The sequence below is a fragment of the Anguilla rostrata genome, chromosome 3 (genome assembly GCF_018555375.3).
Source record: "Anguilla rostrata isolate EN2019 chromosome 3, ASM1855537v3, whole genome shotgun sequence".
Taxonomy (NCBI): Eukaryota; Metazoa; Chordata; class Actinopteri; order Anguilliformes; family Anguillidae; genus Anguilla; species Anguilla rostrata.
In genome coordinates, this window is record NC_057935.1 from 44,233,319 (window position 1) to 44,252,987 (window position 19,669).

A 19,669-nucleotide genomic window follows, 5' to 3' on the forward strand; every position below is an offset into this window, starting at 1 on the left:
GTGCAAATATTTCAGCCCCATATAAATGAAACCCATTACTTCACAGACTGAATAAAATATAAACAGATATATCTTCTGCCTGAACTGACGCGGCAGGTCTTTAAGTAAAACACCCAGGTTTTTTGTAAGTTCTGGATATTGTCATATTTTTGTAAGCAATGTACTGCGGTGGGGTGGGATGGGGTGCTGTCATGGGGAGCAGAACAATCTATAAACTTAATGTGCGTCTTTAACAGCCCAACATTTCACAGGCGAATACAAAAAGTAAAAACACTGTTTGATTTGATAAGGTGCCAGGACAGGAACACATCAGGCGCTGACTGTTGTGGCATGGATGTGCAAAACAGAACGTGTCAGGTGTGTGTGTGTGTGTGTGTGTGTGTACTTCTGTGTGTGGAGAGGCTGGGGGGGCTGTGTTGTCAGACACTGTTTGATTTCATTCCCAGAGTGTCTGCTAGATTTCCTTTGCATTTACCCAAATCCAATACACAGGACAACAAAATGATATTCAAAAACCTCATGCAAAATGTATCACTTGTAGTGAACCAATGAAGATTTTGTCAGTTAAATGATCAGTGTATATGCATCATGGATCAGTTTATTAATAATAATTTAATGGGAATAATAATGATTGAAGTTGCACAATTTTATATCCAAAATTTTAGCTGTAAGAATATTACATCCAAACTCCCAAAGGTATTCAAACCACAAACAAATACAAAAAGCTTGTACATTGCTGTCAAATATTCAGATAAACGTTTAAATAGTTAATACATCTTCCAATACAGTAGTTACTAACTGCAGACCCATTTTACGTCATCTTAAGAGAATGGTAAATTGCTTGCCACATATCCTGGGCTGAAATCCTGAAAACCATATATACATAAATATGCATATGTCTACATTTACTTTAAAGGTACAGTACACCCGAAAAACAAATTAAGGTACATTTCAACTTACCCGGAGTAGTATCTGTCCATCTATATAGATTGGCTGAAATGTGACAAAGGACCTCCTGAGTCCATCTTTGTGTGGCCTCCAAGTGCCAGAAGTTAGCGCTCGAAAAATTCAACAGCAGTCTCAGCAATGTAATCCCGTGGTTACTCACAAACATCCACAGAGCTCAACTTAGCACGGTTTCATCGAGAACTATTTCTACCAAAGCACACCATAGAGTGTTGCAGTTTGTAGTCCTAAAACCCGCAAATGAGTCACCACCATGCAAGTTTCACGCTAGTCTGTCCACACAAGACTGTGTGGCTATTGCACAGTTGGTGTACTTCGATAGAAGAAGTTCTTGATGAAACAGTGCACAAAATAAGCCCTGTGGATATTGTGAGCAACCGAGGGATTATACTTGGAAAGAGACATTGTTGTTGAATTATTTTTATGTAAATGTTGCACACTTAGGCCACACGACGTTGGAGGAGTCTTTTATCAAGCTGAGCTGCAGCGAATACCAAGAAAACTTGTCACATTTCAGCAAAACTATCTGGACAGACAGATACTACTCCAGGTAAGTAGAAACATACCTTCATTTCATTTTTAATACAGCTGCAAAGCACTTCTCCTTTGCAATCAATAGTTCCCACTAATCCCATAAGCTGTCACTGTTATCTTAGCCTGCTGGTGTTCATCTCCAAATAAATCAAAGGCACATCTGACTGGGGTGAGGGTGGTGATTTTTTTGGGAGGGGGTGGGGGGGGGGCTGGTAAAGCTATCAAAGCTATCAAATTTTAGCAGTATCCCCTGCTACTCCTGATCTCAACCTCTTCTGTAGTCAAGCTATACAGTGCCAGGTTTGCAACAATGATGACTTTTTCTTTTTTATATTAACAACAACAGCAGACAAAGGTGGTGGTGTGTGTGCCACAAAGTGCTACGTCACTGGGGGAGATGCATTTATTTCATAAATACCTCGGTCTTGAACGGGAACACCACTGGTAAGAACATGCTTTGTCGTAAACCCCACACAAACAGGCTATAATTATTGAATATGAATAATACTCATTAATACTTTATCTTTTTTCTTTTGTTCTTAATTCAACAAAACCACAGCTGAACAGGCAGTGTGTCCTTTGCAGGCATGTCTACCCTCTGGGTAGAAAACCATTGCTGGGGTGGTTTCTCATTCACATGTCACAAAAACAAAACACCATTTAGAGATGTGACTGTATATGTACATATATGTCCATCTATCTCTCTCTCCACACACACACACACACACACAGAGACACAACTGGTCAAAAGGAGTTTTAGTACACCCAATCAGAGATAAAAAAAGGAATAAACACTTTTTGTTTTACAAAAAAATAAATAATCGAAATCTTACATTCCACCTTTTCAGTAATAACTGCTGAGCATATTCATGTAAATTTGTCTGCAAAGGTAGTCATATGGTTATGAAAGTTCACACCCAAATGTTTATTAATGGGTATTTTAATACATTTAGGTTTCACCATGTAGAAACGGCAGCACTTTGTATACATAGTTCCACCATTTCAGGGCACAAATGGCTTCACAGGTGTTTTGTGAGTAGTCAGGTGTGTTCAACCGCTTCCTTAGTGCAGGTATAAGACAGCTTTCAGTATTTACTCTTGATTCTAGGCTTTTGATTGCTTTTGGAAAAAGGTCTTGAGCACAGATGAAACCAGGTTTCACTTGTATCAGACTGATGGCAAGTGCAAAGTGTGGAGGCACCCCCTCTCATTTCTGAAACATGATGGTGGGGGTGTTCTGGTTTGGTCATATATGGCTGCCACAGTTACAAGCTCACTTGTCTTCATTGATGATGTAACTGCTGACATCAGCAGCAGAATGAATTCTGTAGTGTACCGAAGTCTCTTATCTGCTCAAGTTCAACCAAATGCCTCCAAACTCATTGGACGGAAATGTATCCTACAGCAAGACAATGGTCACATTTACATGCACACAGTAATGCTATTATTGTCTATATTGTGAGTGTGGCAACAGTTTAATTAAACCCATTTACATGCTTCTGCAAAAAGAGGTGTTTCCCTAATACTCCAGTTTCAATGTAAATAACAGATAATTCCATTAAACTGACGTAGCCTAATAGGTGGGCCCAGAGGCCTTTGGCCCAACTGTTCTTTACCTTTACATTGCTGTAAGTATTGTCTTAATTTCATAAAAATCGCATAATTAGTGTGCATGTAAATGTGGCCAATGATCCCAAGCATATTGCTAAAGTAACAAAGGACTTTTTCAAAACCAAAACCTGGGAAATTATTGACTGGCCAAGTCGGTCACCCAATCAGAATCCAATTGAACATGCATTTCATATGCTGAAGTGAAAACATAAGGCAACTAGCCCCCAAAACAACAGGTTCTGAATATGGCTGCAGTCTATGGGTCACAGATTTCAAGCAGTCATTGCATGCAAAGGATGTGCCACGAAGTACTACACACGACTACTTCCATTTACATTAATATGTCCCAAACATTATGGTGCCCTGAAAGGAAGTGGGGGGGGGGTGTATCTATAAAAAGTGCTGTCATTTTCTACATGTCGGAACCAACGTGTATGATAATACCCTTAAATAAAAGCTGAGTAGGTGTGCTTTAGCCATATGACAACCACATTTTATGATTACAAATCTAAAGTCGACAACAGAGCCAAATCAAGAAGAAGATGTCTGTACCAAAACATTATGGAGCTCACTGTACATGCATGCACGCACACAGACGCACACGTTTTCTACAGGTGCTGGGAATAAAATGACAAATCTTGTTTTGTCGACACTGTAATATCACATCACAAACAAATGTCACTGAATTAAGAATGAGCTGCATCTTGAAGTGCACACCAGACACTAAACACAGGGCACTGGGCCCAATGCATCAGAGATCCGAAGGAAGGGTAGGCAAAAGGCTCCATGCAGCAGAGGTAATACTTCGGAACAGAGGCAGCAGAGAAGACACCAGACATTACTCACTCATGGAAGCACGGAATCAACTAACAGACAGACCGGTAAACACTGGAGACACAGCCAGGTCTATCTCCGCACAAGTGAGGCCTGATTTGTAAAGCCTGGGTAAGACCAGTGATAATTAAAGCAAAACAAAATGAAGCAAAAAGAAACTAGAGCCGGACAGTGTTTGGGAGGATGCTTGCCAGTGATGTCATGTAGCCACTTGGGGAGAGGGTGGAGTTTAGATGGGAAGCTGAAACTTGACGTCCACCTGGGCCTCTTTCGCCAGCGAAACTATCGCAGAAAGCTTTACAACCTGTAAACACAGAAAGGAAGCTTTACAACCTGTAAACATGGAGAAACGCAACTTGACAACCTGTAAACACAGAAACACACTTTACAACCTGTGAAAACAGGGAAACACAGCTTTACGCAGATTACTAATTACCTACAAAGTACACGCTGTCACCCTCGACAACCATGTCATACAGTTACAGAAAACAAGTTCCTGTAGGTGCACGAGCCCATTAAACGCAGCAGGACATTTGCTGTTACGATTCACTTTTTCTTCATTAGCAAGCTACTTGACATTCACTAACTTTGCTGGCTGGTAAGGACAGTTCTGTGTACTCAGGACTGAACAATCACGGTTATGATCGTGACCTACGTCCATTGTTAGCTCTTTTCAAGTATTCGACAGCCGTTGCTCAAACAGTTACTGTAGTAGATGAGTGAATGCTATCAACCCATGACAACACCAAGCAGTCGCTGGCCGTGCGAACAACACAAGCCACTAGCATCGCTGGAGAAAATTGCTGGAGAAAATGCCAACATTACATGTTCCACATGCAAATGAGGTTCAAGAGACCTTTGAGACATGTAAACACTGAAAATGGAGAACTTCATACTCTGGAATACTGGAATGGAAATATTGGACACTGAAAGACGTGCGATACATTTCCTAGTAGCCTACCATTTTCGCAGCTTCGTCCAGGTCATCACAGGCCAGGATCTTAAGGGGGCTGGCAGCGATGAGGGTCTTCGCATCGTCCACCCTCGTTCCTAAAATACAGCAAGGCGCACGCTTGTTGGGCTGTCCAAAATAGCTTGTGTATTCAATCAGACCACCAAGTGTAGCAGAAAGCTGTTCTTATACTGAAGTGGGGTTGGAATGATCAGCACTCAGTAGAAGAGGATGGTAGTGGGTTCATGGAGGTAGAGGGTTATGTTCTGCATTCAGCACAGAAGAAAAAGAGGATTATGAGTTGCTGTGCTCAGCTGAAGGTGATGGGGAAAAGCAGGGTTCAGTAAAGGGTGGGCAGTGCAGCGGTGGTGTTGGGTAAACGGGAGGTCGGCGGTGTTCAGTAGAGTGGATGGAGGTGGTGTCAGTATAGGGGAGCATGACGTTTTCAGAAGAGAGGAGGGTTCACCAGTGCTCAGGAAAGGAATCCCGAACGCTCCGTACCTTGCAAACGAACAACGATGGGGATCTTCAGATCCAGGTCTGTGACAGCCATGATGATCCCCTGGGCGATAACATCACATCTCATGATGCCCCCAAAGATGTTCACCAGGATGGCTTGCACCTGCGACACAACAGTGAGGTGAGCACCTATGACAATCCACACAGCGAACGTCGGTCCCGATTACCAATCACCTATCACATTGCTCACATGCTGCAAGAGACGTGCGGTGAGAGAAGGAACACACCCGTTCATCCTGCACTATACACAGGAGATGCCCCTTTTGTTCCCATCACCAGTCTGTTCTCCCTATCCCACCATCATTTCATTCTCACCACCACTCTACAATGGCCTCCTCTAACTGGAAACCCTCTTGCTGTTTTTTTTTTTTTAATTTTCAATTAGATATTCTCAACTGTTTACTACTGCTTAAAATGATGACTCACAACTACTCAATGTACACCCTCTCAGTTTTATGTATCCAATATATATTTCCCCTCATCTAATGTCGCCAATGTCCAGCAGTTTATACACCTTGTTTTCTTTCAATAACACTTTTTTTAAAGAACTGTGAGAGTGATGAGTTTGGTGACACCTCCTACGGCTATAAAAGACTAAAAATGGGAAGTGGCATTTATCTTCCCAGAGAAAGGCACTTCTGTGGGACCCTGATTAACTAATCCAGCTCATTATTTTCTCCCTCACACCACAGACAGTAACTCACACCTGCCTCTCGCAGTACCTTTCTGTCTGAGGTGATCAGCTTGAAGGCTTCTGTGACTTGGTGTGCCGTGGCTCCGCCCCCTACGTCCAGGAAGTTGGCGGGAGTGCCCCCATGGAGTTTGATGATGTCCATCGTCGCCATGGCTAAACCCGCACCATTAACTATATACGAACAGACATTTCCACTGTAACGTGCTCTTAAGCCTTCTGAAACTACAATCGACCCATACAGCATGTCTTTTTCTCTTGCTCACATCAATGTGAAAGTTTTATAGACCAATAAGTCTAAATTTGAGATTATCGCAAGTAAGCAATTAAAACGTTGGCAAAGCAATGAAAGACTCTCGGAACTATGTCTACAACCTGTGAAGCATGGTGGAGAACCAAGTTTGGGGGTAGTTATTTGGTTTTGATTGTAGGCATCATGAATGCTGATAAATCCAACCAATCATGCGATACCCCTCAGGACAAAATTTGACCGGGAGCAAATTCATTCTACAGCAATTCACAGTTGTGTGCTCACCCAGGCAGCCGATGGTGCCGTCCAGGCCGATGTAGTTGAGGTCGGCTTTCGCCGCCTGCTGGTCCCGCGGGTCCTCCTGGGTCCAGTCCCGCATGTCAAACACCTTCTTCTGACGGAACGCCGCGTTGGAGTCAAAGTTTATCTTAGCATCCATGCACATCACTGCCAAGACACAGAGAGCAAGACATACAGATAGAGATAGAGGTATACCTGTTATTACATGATTAGCCTAATTACACACCTGTTCTTACACACACAGATGACCACAGCATATCAAAAACGTGGCCCTCTTATTAGACAACATGATGTATTATAAACTGCCAATATATCAATATAACGTATACTTTTTCATTATTTAATATAATGCCAATATATAATCAATATATCAGCACTCAGGTAGGGGTTGATGAGGCTGAGCTGGTGACATCTCACTCACAACAAAACTGGCCTCAGATTGGTTCTTGTTTGTAACTGAAGTCCCCACAGGTAACAGAACAGTGATCACCTGGTGCTCATACTCACCGTAGAGAAAGAAAAACAGTAAATCTTCAACACAAACCCACAAACTGGGCCTAGCCTAAACCATGAAAACCAGCCCCAGACTAAAGAGTCATATAGTCTATTTCAAGTGCCTAGGCAAGATGTTGAATCAGGATTACCGAGTTAGCTGGATAACTGCACCGTGTAAAACCCAGAATAGTTCTTTTTTCATGTTACAGACTTGGGAGCATTTCAGGTTTTACTCAGTGCAGTTATCCAGCTAACTCAGTAATCCTGCTTTGTGACTGCAACAATGTGTCTTTCATTTATTATTACACACATGAAGTCTATATCCATGGGCTACATCTGCACTGTTTTAAAAAACAATTTAAGTGTAGCAGGCAGAAAAATTCTCTGAGTCACGTTGATTACGTTGGCTTTTTGTCTAAATTTAACAGCCATTTAAAGTAATATTGTTCTGTACTTTCACAGAGTGGTAGATATTTTGGTCTAATGTGTTTTGAATGCAGGCGAAAAGAAACCCATTCATGAGTCAGGAAATGTATTGCCTCTTGAGTCACTCGTATTTGTATTGGTGAGCAATATAACCTTTGTTAATGGAATGCACCTTAACGACTATCAGTTATTCATTTGTAATATTAAAATTAATCAGTCAAAAAAAAATTTTCAATTTGCATGCCTAAGACAAACACACACGTCACACACCCCTCCCGCTTCATCTAAACTTCAACTGTCTTTTGGCTCTGGATGCTCGTGTTTTGTGATGCATTATGCTGTGAATGAGAAAAAACAACCACACTAGGAATAAACTGTGTATCTACTCTATTTAACCAACCTAATAAATTGCAGTAATCTAATCAATTAACTATTAAATCTGATTAATCAACCCATCTAATAAATGTATCTATTAAATACATCTAATCTATCCATTCATTTATTTTATCAATCTACATAATCTAATCGATTGATTCATCTTATCTCTCTACCTATCCACACACACCATACTCTAAAGCGTCACTGGAACAGGACCTGTCTGAATTCTGTTATGCATGTAACAGCAGGGCTAGATGTGAGTAGCACTGGTGTGATTCAGTTCTGATGTTTCTGAACCTCAGTGTGCAGGTGAACAGAAAGGGGTCCCGAACCCTGGCAGAGCAGAGCCAGACACAACAAAAGCTCAATATTATTACGGATGAAAGAGGATAAAATAGTCATTATTGGAAAATGGGAAAAAAAGGATGTGGCCTCCACTGGTCCAGAAGGTCAGGACAGAACCATGGCATTTGGAAATATCACAGAAACTCCCACCTCTCTCTGTACAGACCACCATTGTGGTACATCACATTTAGGCTTCACACATACACACACACACACACACACACACATGCACACACAAACTGCTGCAAGCACAGACAAACTTGCCCACACTGCCCAAATCAACTCCCCTCTAAACAGGTCTCTCACAAATGAAATGATTATTTTTATGGCCACTGTGTCCTCACTTAACCCTTAAAAGCCAAATGCATTTCTGCCAAGCTGTCTGTCAGATGCACCTGCGGCACTTCCACTAACTTACTTCACTGCACGACACCAAGCAGTAAACTGGCCCAAGGTGACAGTACGCTGTCCATTCCCGCATTAAAATGTAGTCTGGAGGTGAGACGTGCAGAAGCGTCCAACCTGTGATGTCATTGTGACATCAGCACCCACCTGCTCTCTATAAACTCAGCTCTTTCCACAAGCTAGTGGATACAAGAGCTGTGGATTATTTATGAATCTATCTAACTGCATAAGGGTATCATTTCTTGGGAGAAGGGCAAGTTGAAGCCAGTTATTAATATTAACAACCTAGCTGTCAGTTATTGGCTTGATATACTGTATAATGAATCAGGACTGAGAATGTGTGATAGAAAATTTTCTGCCAAAACATCAGACCATTTGAGAGAAAATGGGAGGTGATTTATTTATTTTTTTTATATAAAACCAAAAAAGGACTCAAGGCAGTACACACTCTAACAAGCGGGACAGAAATAACTGCAGTGTCTGTAAACACAGTAATTTAATGAAGAGTGGGTTTGGCTGTGCTCCAGTGTACACAGTACTGGGGATCGTACAGACCAGTGAGGCTTCCGCAAGCCACAATACAGCCACAGGGAAAACGGCCCAACGCTTAACACCGTATTCATACCCAACGCCTTAACACTGCCTTAGTACCCGAAAACTTAACACCATTTTCATACCCAAAGCCTTAACACTGCCTTAGTACCCGAAAACTTAACATCATATTCATACCCAAAGCCTTAACACTGGCTCAGTACCCGAAAACTTAACACCATTTTCATACCCAAAGCCTTAACACTGCCTTAGTACCCGAAAACTTAACATCATATTCATACCCAAAGCCTTAACACTGGCTCAGTACCCAAAAACTTAACACCATTTTCATACCCAAAGCCTTAACACTGCCTTAGTACCCGAAACCTTAACACCATTTTAGTACACAAAGCAGAACACCGCCTTTGTCCCTGAATCTTTAACACCACTTTAGTACTGAAAGGGAATGACACTGTGGAGAAAAAACAGGAGCAGCTACAGGGAGGTCAGAGAGGGAAAGGGAGGGAGGGAGATAGAGAGAGTCAGAGAGAGAGATAGAGAGGTAGGCCCTCAGGTAGGCCACCCTCGGAGCAGTGATTCAGGCCCCCGTCTCCCCCCCCAGACCATCACGTCTCCACAAACGCCTCAGAGCAGCCCTCACCTAAACTGAACGAACGCTGGTCCTGGCTGCGCGCCAAAGTTCAGTTGCTCCGGCCCGCCTCCGCAGGCCCACGACGCACCCCGCCACCCCCCAGCCCCGCTACAGGCTGCTTCACGTCACACAGTCATCATCCAAACAGACAGTTTTACAGCGTAAGTGTGAAGTGCTGCACTCTCGCTGAAGTAAGAGACAAGGAAGATCCACTGAACTCAACAAAAACCTCATTACAGGAGCAGTCATCTCCGTTCTTAACTCTTTTTAATGCACTGTTTTGACTGCGCTGTCTACTCTGAAAGATTTGAACATGCTTTTCCGAAAAGATTCCGTCTCGTCGCAGTTTTGATCTGGACTGTGATTGAGGCATTTCCTGTTGCTACGCGCTGTATTCCACACGGATATGACGGATGTGTGCGCGTGTGTGTGTGTGCATGTACATGTGCTAGCGTGTGTGTGTGCGTGCGTGAGCTTTTGTGTGCGTGTGTGTACGTGTGTGTGTGTGTGTGTGTTTTTGTGTGCGTGTGCACATGCGCAGCAGTGTACCGATGCCTGAGGAATCCTCCACCATTGGGTTGATCTCCACCATGGAAGCGTCGTATTTCATGAACAGGTTGTAGAGCTTGACCATATTCTCTGCTGCCTCGTTTATCAAACCGGGTGGAAAGCCCATCTTCCGCGCCACCTTCAGGCAGAGAGGGGGACAGAAGGAGTGAGGGAGGGAGAGAAAGAGGGAGAGGGGAAGGGAAAGAGGGAGGCAGGGAGGGAGGGAGGGAGGGAAAAGGAGTAGGATAGAAGAGGGGAGCGAATGTGGGAAAGGGTGACAGAGGGACAGAGTGAGAAGGTAGGAGAAGAGAAAAGAGAACAGAGATAGATGGAAAGAGAGAATAAAGTAAAATGGGAGAGAAACAGAGATTTTGTATTCATCTGTACATGAAAGCAACCTGGTCTTTCCCATGTGCAACTGAAACAGATACTTACAGATGTTAGTACTTTGATAAAAAAGAGATGGCATGTGCCAAACTACGTTATTGGATATCCTTCCCCTATTCTACATTGATCAGGGAGACTCTAAGCTGCACACACACACACAGAGACTGCAGGCTGTACACACAGGGAGACTAGGTTGTACACTCAGGGAACCTGTAGGCTGTACATGCAGAGAGACTTTAGGCTGTAGATGCACTGAGACAGCAGGCTGTACACACAGAGAGACTGCAGGCTGTACACACAGAGTGACTGAGGGCTGTACACACAGGCAGACTGACAGCTGTACACACAGTGAGACTGCAGGTTGTACACTCAGGGAGACTGAGGGCTGTACACACAGGGAGACTGCAGGCTGTACACACAGAGAGACTGAGGGCTGAACACACAGGGAGACTGAGGGCTGTACACACAGTGAGACTGCAGGTTGTACACTCAGGGAGACTGAGGGCTGTACACACAGGGAGACTGCAGGTTGTACACTCAGGGAGACTGAGGGCTGTACACACAGGGAGACTGCAGGCTGTACACTCAGGGTGACTGAGGGCTGTACACACAGGGAGACTGAGGGCTGTACACACAGGGAGATTGAGGGCTGTACACACAGGGAGACTGAGGGCTGTACACACAGGGAGACTGCAGGCTGTACACACACAGAGACTGCAGGTTGTGCACACAGGAAGACTGCAGGCTGTACACTCAGGGAGACTGAGGGCTGTACACACAGGGAGACTGCAGGCTGTACACTCAGGGAGATTGAGGGCTGTACACACAGGGAGACTGCAGGCTGTACACACACAGAGACTGCAGGTTGTGCACACAGGAAGACTGCAGGCTGTACACTCAGGGAGACTGAGGGCTGTACACACAGGGAGACTGCAGGCTGTACACTCAGGGAGATTGAGGGCTGTACACACAGGGAGACTGAGGGCTGTACACACAGAGAGACTGCAGGTTGTACACACAGGGAGACTGCAGGCTGTACACACAGGGAGACTGAGGGCTGTACACACAGGGAGACTGAGGGCTGTACACACAGGGAGACTGCAGGCTGTACACACAGGGAGACTGAGGGCTGTACACACAGGGAGACTGAGGGCTGTACACACAGGGAGACTGAGGGCTGTACACACAGGGAGACTGAGGGCTGTACACACAGGGAGACTGAGGGCTGTACACACAGGGAGACTGAGGGCTGTACACACAGGGAGACTGAGGGCTGTACACACAGGGAGACTGAGGGCTGTACACACAGGGAGACTGCAGGCTGTACACACAGGGAGACTGAGGGCTGTACACTCAGGGTGACTGAGGGCTGTACACACAGGGAGACTGAGGGCTGTGCACACAGGGAGACTGAGGGCTGTGCACACAGGGAGACTTTAAAACAGCAAGGGGATAAGAGGTTGAGATGAGAGCAGCTAATTGACAGAGTGAGGAAGAGATGGAGAGCCTGTCTGAAGACTGATTGCTGACTTCCATCTTTGGCCTTTATCTTCCTTCCTCTCCATTTTGCACTCTCCTGCCTCATTGCCCCCCCCCCCCTTTTCTTTCTCTCTACCTCTTTAAAAGCAAAGCGGACACCTTTCTACTGCCGTACCTCGACAGCCTGCTCCATCTTAATGCCCTCTATGATGTCGATGGGCTCTTTCACGATGGCGTCAGGGTTCTCTGCCGCCACGTCTTCAATGTTCACGCCCCCCTGAGAGCTGCCAATCAGCACCGGGCCCTGCCAGTTGGTAAGGGCAAACATGCATAATTAACTATTGCACTGAACAATCAACAAGGCCCCAAATTGATAGACACAAGCCTGGTCCAGTCATCACCAGGCCTTACACAGAAGAACATGAGCCCTATCAAGTCATGATATTAAAACCTCAAGACATTCAACCTGGTCTCAGGGTCGTGACCATTAATCACAACCCAAAGACCACAGCCAATGAGAAATTTCCTTACAGGAACAATAATACTGAAAACAGCCAATCAGAACCTCCCTTGTTATATACCACAATCTTGAGAGTACAGCCCATCAGAATATTTCTTAAACCTCTGATTGTTTTCTCAGAGGTCTGTGGGATACAAGAAGGATTAAAAATACACTGCAACGGTGAATAGAGATCAGGAGGGCCAAACACATGAAAATGGCCAGAAAATGTGTGTCTACAAAACACTCCTGAAATATTTATGTAGTTTTATACTAAGATTAGATTTATTGCACATGTGAAAAATAAATATATGACTTAGCTGGATTGGAACCTAAGAGAGACCTGGAGTGTTGCAAGATTAGTGTCCAAGCAAAATAAACACAAACTTTTTAAACATTTCTAAATATGAAATTTATAAAGTATAATGTGACCTATGAGGATGAACTCAAGCCAATGCAAGAGACAGAGCTTTCCGATCCCTGCCTGTGCACACTACAGAACTCAGTCAAGTCATCACACACAGCTGAAAACAACATGAAAACCATGAACTTAGCCTGTGAAACTGCAAAAGTGAAACAGAGAGAGAGAAAGGGGGAGATAGAGATAGAGATAGAGATAGAGATAGAGATAGAGATAGAGATAGAGATAGAGATAGAGATAGAGATAGAGATAGAGATAGAGATAGAGATAGAGATAGAGATAGAGATAGAGATAGAGATAGAGATAGAGAGATAGATAGAGAGATAGACAGACAGACAGACAGACAGATAGATATTAAATTAAATATTTCAGTTTAACAGAGATTAAGGGGCAATAGCGAAGCAACGCTAATGTCTAAACCCTCCAATGGTGCCACGTCGCTCATTCGGACTCTTCTTAATTTATCACCCCGGCTGCGATGCTTCATATTAAATAGTTGTCAGAGGGGATCAACTGGGCTCCACCCTGCAATTTTGGCAGGCTTATCCTCTAATAGAGTGTCTGGCCAGGCTGCATATCTGCGAGTATATACAAAAGCCTGGCAAGCGAGGCTATCATCATCATAATCACATTAAGGCTGTTCTTATGAGAGGACGGTTAACTGACCGACCCTCCATCTTGTCAAGCGTTAACTGGCCCAAATTTCCCCCAAGTCTTACAACTTCCCTCACGCAGAAACCATGTTCTAAAACTTTTATATAATGCAAACTGTATTCATATAAATGTATATTAGAACTGAACAACACAGGAATTATGCTCATTTTTGCTTTTGCTAGCTATAATGACAGCTAGATTCAGCCAAGAAGAAGATTCCTCAGCTGTCACACGTAAATATGTGACAGTGAACACCAAATTAAAATAGCATGTTACTTTAAATGTTTTGTGACGTTGTTTTTACATAAAAGCATTTGCGCGTCACTGGTGTACCAATTTAGAAGTGAACATACTGGGTTAAGCCCTCGTCGTGGAAAACCACATTACATTCGCTAGCCAGCTGTATCGGAAAAAATGGGCCTCAAGCAAGCTGACTACGTCTGCCGTCACTAATCTAACATGGAAGTAAACGTCAACGTGTGGAGCCGGATCTTGTGCGAACGGTGAGGACCTAATACCACAGTGTGGTGTGAATGGGTCAGACGTGAGTTGAACCCCAATGCGTTCAATGTCCCGCGTCAAACCCGGGTTTTGTGTGTGAAAGGGGCACAACTCAACACATCGTACTGCTTTATCCTCCTGTCATTTAGTGGCAAGAACCAGCCGTATCACCTCACCAGTTCATTCCTCTCTTCATTTGCTTTCCTGGGACAGAAACTCTCATACCATGACACACATTTCCACATTAGAGCATGAAAGACAGTGATCATGTGACCCTGGATAACTCACCTGATAGGACCTCTCCATGGTAATGGCAAAGTAGTACTCCCTGCGGGGGTACCTGCGCTCGCAGATGAACACCTGGTTGCAGATGCGTCCCTGCACTCCAGTCTGCTTTGTGTACAGCTTTCGACCAATCATCTGAGAGGAAATGTCCCGCGCCTCCTCTGGCCTATGGGGCAGTGCAGCGCACACACCCCACGCGAAAACATATAGCAATAGACGACAATATAACAACACATACAAGCACACACATTCACACACACACACACAAACAAACATTCATTCTGTCAGTCCTCACCTCACACAATGCATTACTGAACATTCTGCTAAGTTACACATTAATCAGTCAACCTGTGCGTGTGTCTATGAGTCTGTGTTTGAGCGGGAAAAAAACAGAAAGATAAGCCAAAGTCACTTTTTAAAGTTGTTTTTATACGATGCTCATATGTTCCATGCTGTGAATTATGTGGTGTCTGTACAGGGAGGGAACTGGGCGTGTAAATCAAAGGTTGTTGGTTTGATTCCTAGCTGGAGCACAGCTGTGGTACCCTTCAGCAAGCTACCTAACCTGAACTGCTTCAGGAAAATATAAATTTATAATATAAATGGACATTGGTAAGGTAAATGGTAAAGACTGCATTTATAAGCGTTTTATCAAGCGCTTCAATTGATGCCTCTCATTCGCCAGAGCAGTTAGGTTTAGGTGTCTTGCTAAAGGACACTCGAGTGCCCAGGGACGGGCTTTGAACGAACCTCGACTGCCAGACAATGTTTACTCCTGAGCTATGTGCCCATAAAGTGGGCGACATGTAAGAGTGTCTGCTAAATGCTATAGTGTACAGAACACAAACACGTTTGCCAGAGAGCAAGTCATAACTGAACGTGTGCGTGTGTGTGTGTATGTGCGTAAGAGTGTGTGAGTGTGTGTGTGTGGATAATAGGGGGCTTTTCCTAAGGCAAGGCAGTGCCCACACTCACGAGTAAACGATCTTCACCCCGCCCTTCAGACCGCCCTCAAACGTGCCCTTCCCCCGCCCCCCCGCCAGAACCTGCGCTTTCACCACCAGATCCTTAGAGCCTGAAACACAGACAGAGACGCTTCTCTAAGACAGAGAGACAGGGAAACCATGCCAAGCCACTGAAAAAAACCACTTTGAGACACAGAAAGAGAGAAACCATTCTAAGACACAGAATAGGGAAGTTACAACATACTGAGATCTGAATATTCACGCAAGTGTATACAATTTGATTAGCTTGTCAGTGTCCTGTAGAAAATGTATTTTTTATTTGGCACCATAATACTGACAGCGTAGTTAAAGTGTAGATTTAAAGTGTAGATTATATACAGTGTTCAGTGACAACCGAGACAACATAAGTTTGTCGCCATCCAGAGGCCATTTACTGTACTGCAATGACACATGCGCGGCATTAATACCCCAATAGTGTCTGATCTAAATTATTTCATTCTACCTGCAATTTAATTTTGCATTTAAAAACTTGTAAAATGTGCTTCCAATGATGCCTAAGAACTAGGGAGCAAGCAGCATCCATTTGTATTGGAAACAGCTTGGATCTAATTGCTTGCATACATCCAAGGCTGGTTTTCACTGTAGCTTTTCATCCAGAGTAGAGGTAGACCAATAAATCAGCATGACCCATCAATTGGGCCATATTGAACTTTGCAGGATATTTATATCCATAACCAGGAAACAAATCATTGAAGGCAGACGGGTAGAGGCAAGGTGGGATTCACGGAGGGAGTATCAATTACCCTCGGCGACACTGATCGCAGCTCGTAACAGCTGGCGCAGTCACAGGTGGTGACAGCAGCGGCCCTCTGCAGAGGCCTGCAAGACAGCACGTCTCACACTGCCAGCCCTGAGCTAAATTTACCCAGGCTGCCTTTCATAGCCCTTCTCTAACACGATGACGGAGGAATCGCTGCCGTAGGGCCGCATTTTGAAGCGCCCGCTCGAGCAGTAGCCTAACGAATGCTCTGTTTGAAAAGATTTGGAGCTCCACCTACTGGTTCCATGTGTCATTGTACTGAAAATGATAACAATAAAGACATAGTTTGAACAGGCTGCTACCACACCAAACCCCCACCACCACTACCACCACCACCCCCTCTGGAAAATACCGTTCATCACAATAATTTGGCTTGCAGTAATCCGTCAACCCAAATTTCATTTTGTGGCAGACTTACTGCTACACTAAAGTTAATGAATTTTCATAAAGCGTTATCCCCAAGGATAAAACATCCAAAGCCTCTTCACAAATAATCATAATCATAATAATTTCAGCTTCACTGGTATGGCTTTTAATGCTCAAGGCTGACAAAGTGTACACATACACACCTGCAAGTGCTTGATGATGGCATCGCGCAATGCAGGGAGCTTGCGTGGGCTCAATGCGCACAGGGAAATCATGTGCAATCATGCATGTGCTCACATTTCGTAACTGCATGTATATTCATAGTGCAGTACTGTGCACTGCAGCAGGTGGCAGCTGTTAATACTACCAAGATACTATAGAAGGGAAACTTAAGAGAGACAACAAAAATCTGTTACAAGTTATTTGAGGCTATGGCCAGCTAAAGACGATAAAAGTCCCCATCTCTAGTACTTTCGTAGGTTTCTGGCTAAAAGCACCTGCAAAATGGTGAATTGTAAATTGCAAAATTAATTGTTTAAAGTTAACAAGGAACCATCCATCCATTATCTATACCCACTTATCCAGGGCAGGATCGCAAAAGGCAAGAATACACCCTGAACAGGCCACCAATCTATTAACAAGGATCCATTGAGGTAAATATTAAGCAGCCAAACGGTACCTTTATAATCAATCAATCAATCAATTTTATTTGTATAGCGCTTTTAACAAAGGAGCTTTGTCACAAAGCAGCTTTACAGAGAACCGGCCCCCAAAGAGTAAGCCTAGGGCAACAGTGGCAAGGAAAAACTCCCTGACTGATAACAGGAAGAAACCTTGAGCAGAACCGGACTCAGAGGGGGAACCCATATGCCATGGGCAGGCACCACACAGCTATTTTGTTTTATTAGGGTGGCCTCTCAGTGTAGAGACTCTGTGCGTGTGGCATGCCTTACCGATCTGCTTGGCGACAGAATAGGCCTCCTCGGGCGAGCTGGCCACAATGCCCGCGGGCACGGAGATTCCCGCCTCCTTCAGCAGGTCAATGCTCATGTACTCGTGCAGAGAGAGGCTCCGCCTCTGCTCCACCCCATGGCCCCTGAGGAGGCCGGAGGCCCCGCCCAGAACCTGCAGGGGGGGGGAGCAGAACACACACACACACACAGCTTAACACACGGTGGACAGCAGAAGACATGTGCCAATTAACACAGTGAAAATACATGCACGCTACTTGACAAAGAAAGCGCGCGAGTGCTGATTAACGGATGGGAGAGACCAGACATGGACACCTGTTGATTGCCACTCAGCTCTGGGCACTATGGCAGCACAAACTCTCAGCAGAAACATCACCAGAAACATACTCCCCTTTACCTCTATCACATCTCCCTCCATCTGCTGTTACTAACACACCACGTGCACAGTGGACAAAGGACACGATTAGCAAAAGGCAACATTAAATAAATCACTGCAGGACAGCAGTGAAAAACAATAATGATAATGGAATTTTTACTAAACTGCTCTTCACAACCAGTCATATAAATGCACTTTGTGAAGCAGCAACTAAATTCATTCAACAATTTAGTTACATTACATTAAATTACAGGCATTTAGCAGACACTGTTATTTTTTTAATTTTTATTACATAGCATTTACATCGCATCCATTTATACAGCTGGATATATACTGAAGCAATGCGGGTTAAGTACCTTTCTCAAGGGCACAAAAGCAGCGCCCACCTGGGAATCGAACCTGTGACCTTTAGGCTACAAGACCAGTTCCTTACCCACAGTGTTTTTAAAAAACTACACTCAACAACTAACTCTGTGGACACTGTGGATTTTATTCAAACAAGACAATCCGCAGAGAGGCAGACCATCTGTTTCTATCAACCCCATAGCCTGCACGAGATGAAACCTGACCCCAGAGAGGAATAATATAAATAGAGGGGTTAACCTTTAGCGATTACTCTAGAGAGGACCCCTGGGATTTTCAATATATTCTTTTAGTATTTATTTATTTCTATGAAGTTTTAGAAAAATTAGATAACGTTAACTTGCCCATTTTGTGATGAAAGTGAGGGTTTGCTTTTTAAAGTAATGGAACAAATGTTGCTTCCGCATTACAAAACCCGACTGAAAACATGCAAACATGGCCAACAACTGTAACGTTAAGGCCATTCAATGTTAAAATCTTTACATTTCACTCAATGACAGCCTGCATGTAGCTAGCCAAGTTAACTTACTGAGTGAGTTAAGCCATTCGTCGCTGGTCCAAACGCTGGTTGTATTAAGTTAGCTAGCTAACGTTGACAAGTACCAGTCACCATTGGGAAGCAACATCAGCTAGCAGTAGAAAGAAGATTCTCAAGATCATAGACAGGATTCTACAAGTTCATAGCAATTTGGATAACGCAAGATAGCTGAATTTAGTTTGCTTGGTTTTAAATACACCTCGTTTGACGAGTTTAAATGCAAGGACACAGACAACAGAATTGAGCTAGTCCCTTCCTGGTTTGCTACACAGTTTGGCTATAACGTTCGCCGTCGTGGAAAGACAATTTTAGGGAACTGACCATTGTTAATGTCAAATGTTAAGTGAACTTAGCATGTCACTGAAGCCGTTCTGAGTCATTGGAGGTTTCCGTCACTGAATGGAATTACTACCGCAGAAGCCAATCGTAAGTTAAAAGTAACGCTTATATACGTGAATGAACTAACCTTACACGCCGAGCTTAAAGCTGTCCTGGACCCATAATTTCTCAGTCCTACAGACAACCGGCTGCAAATCAGGGACGTCGCCATGATTCTCCCTTTCCATCTATCATCTGTACCAAAACAAATCACAAAGCTGCGCGTGC

At 44.0% G+C, this 19,669-nt stretch overlaps 1 protein-coding gene across 1 annotated transcript; it reads right to left on the reverse strand.

Moving 5' to 3' along the window:
* Positions 1 to 593: 593 nt before the first annotated feature.
* On the reverse strand, positions 594 to 19,653 carry LOC135250954 (succinate--CoA ligase [ADP-forming] subunit beta, mitochondrial-like). Its single transcript, XM_064327827.1, has 11 exons — positions 19,530 to 19,653; positions 17,769 to 17,940; positions 15,640 to 15,739; positions 14,668 to 14,830; positions 12,480 to 12,608; positions 10,439 to 10,577; positions 6,643 to 6,804; positions 6,139 to 6,281; positions 5,399 to 5,519; positions 4,907 to 4,995; positions 594 to 4,249 (listed from the first exon to the last, which is right to left on the reverse strand). Exons 1-11 carry the CDS (start codon positions 19,611 to 19,613, stop codon positions 4,175 to 4,177), a joined length of 1,377 nt encoding a protein of 458 aa, XP_064183897.1. The 5' UTR covers positions 19,614 to 19,653; the 3' UTR covers positions 594 to 4,174.
* Positions 19,654 to 19,669: the final 16 nt, after the last annotated feature.

Coding starts and splice junctions, on each gene's coding strand:
- LOC135250954 (XM_064327827.1), bottom strand. CDS start 19,613: ATGGCGACGTCCCTGATTTGCAGCCGGTTGTCTGTAGGACTGAGAAAT. Junction 14,831..15,639: donor GGGGTGAAGATCGTTTACTC/GTGAGTGTGGGC, acceptor ACTGCCCCATAG/GCCAGAGGAGGCGCGGGACA. Junction 12,609..14,667: donor CCATGGAGAGGTCCTATCAG/GTGAGTTATCCA, acceptor ACCAACTGGCAG/GGCCCGGTGCTGATTGGCAG.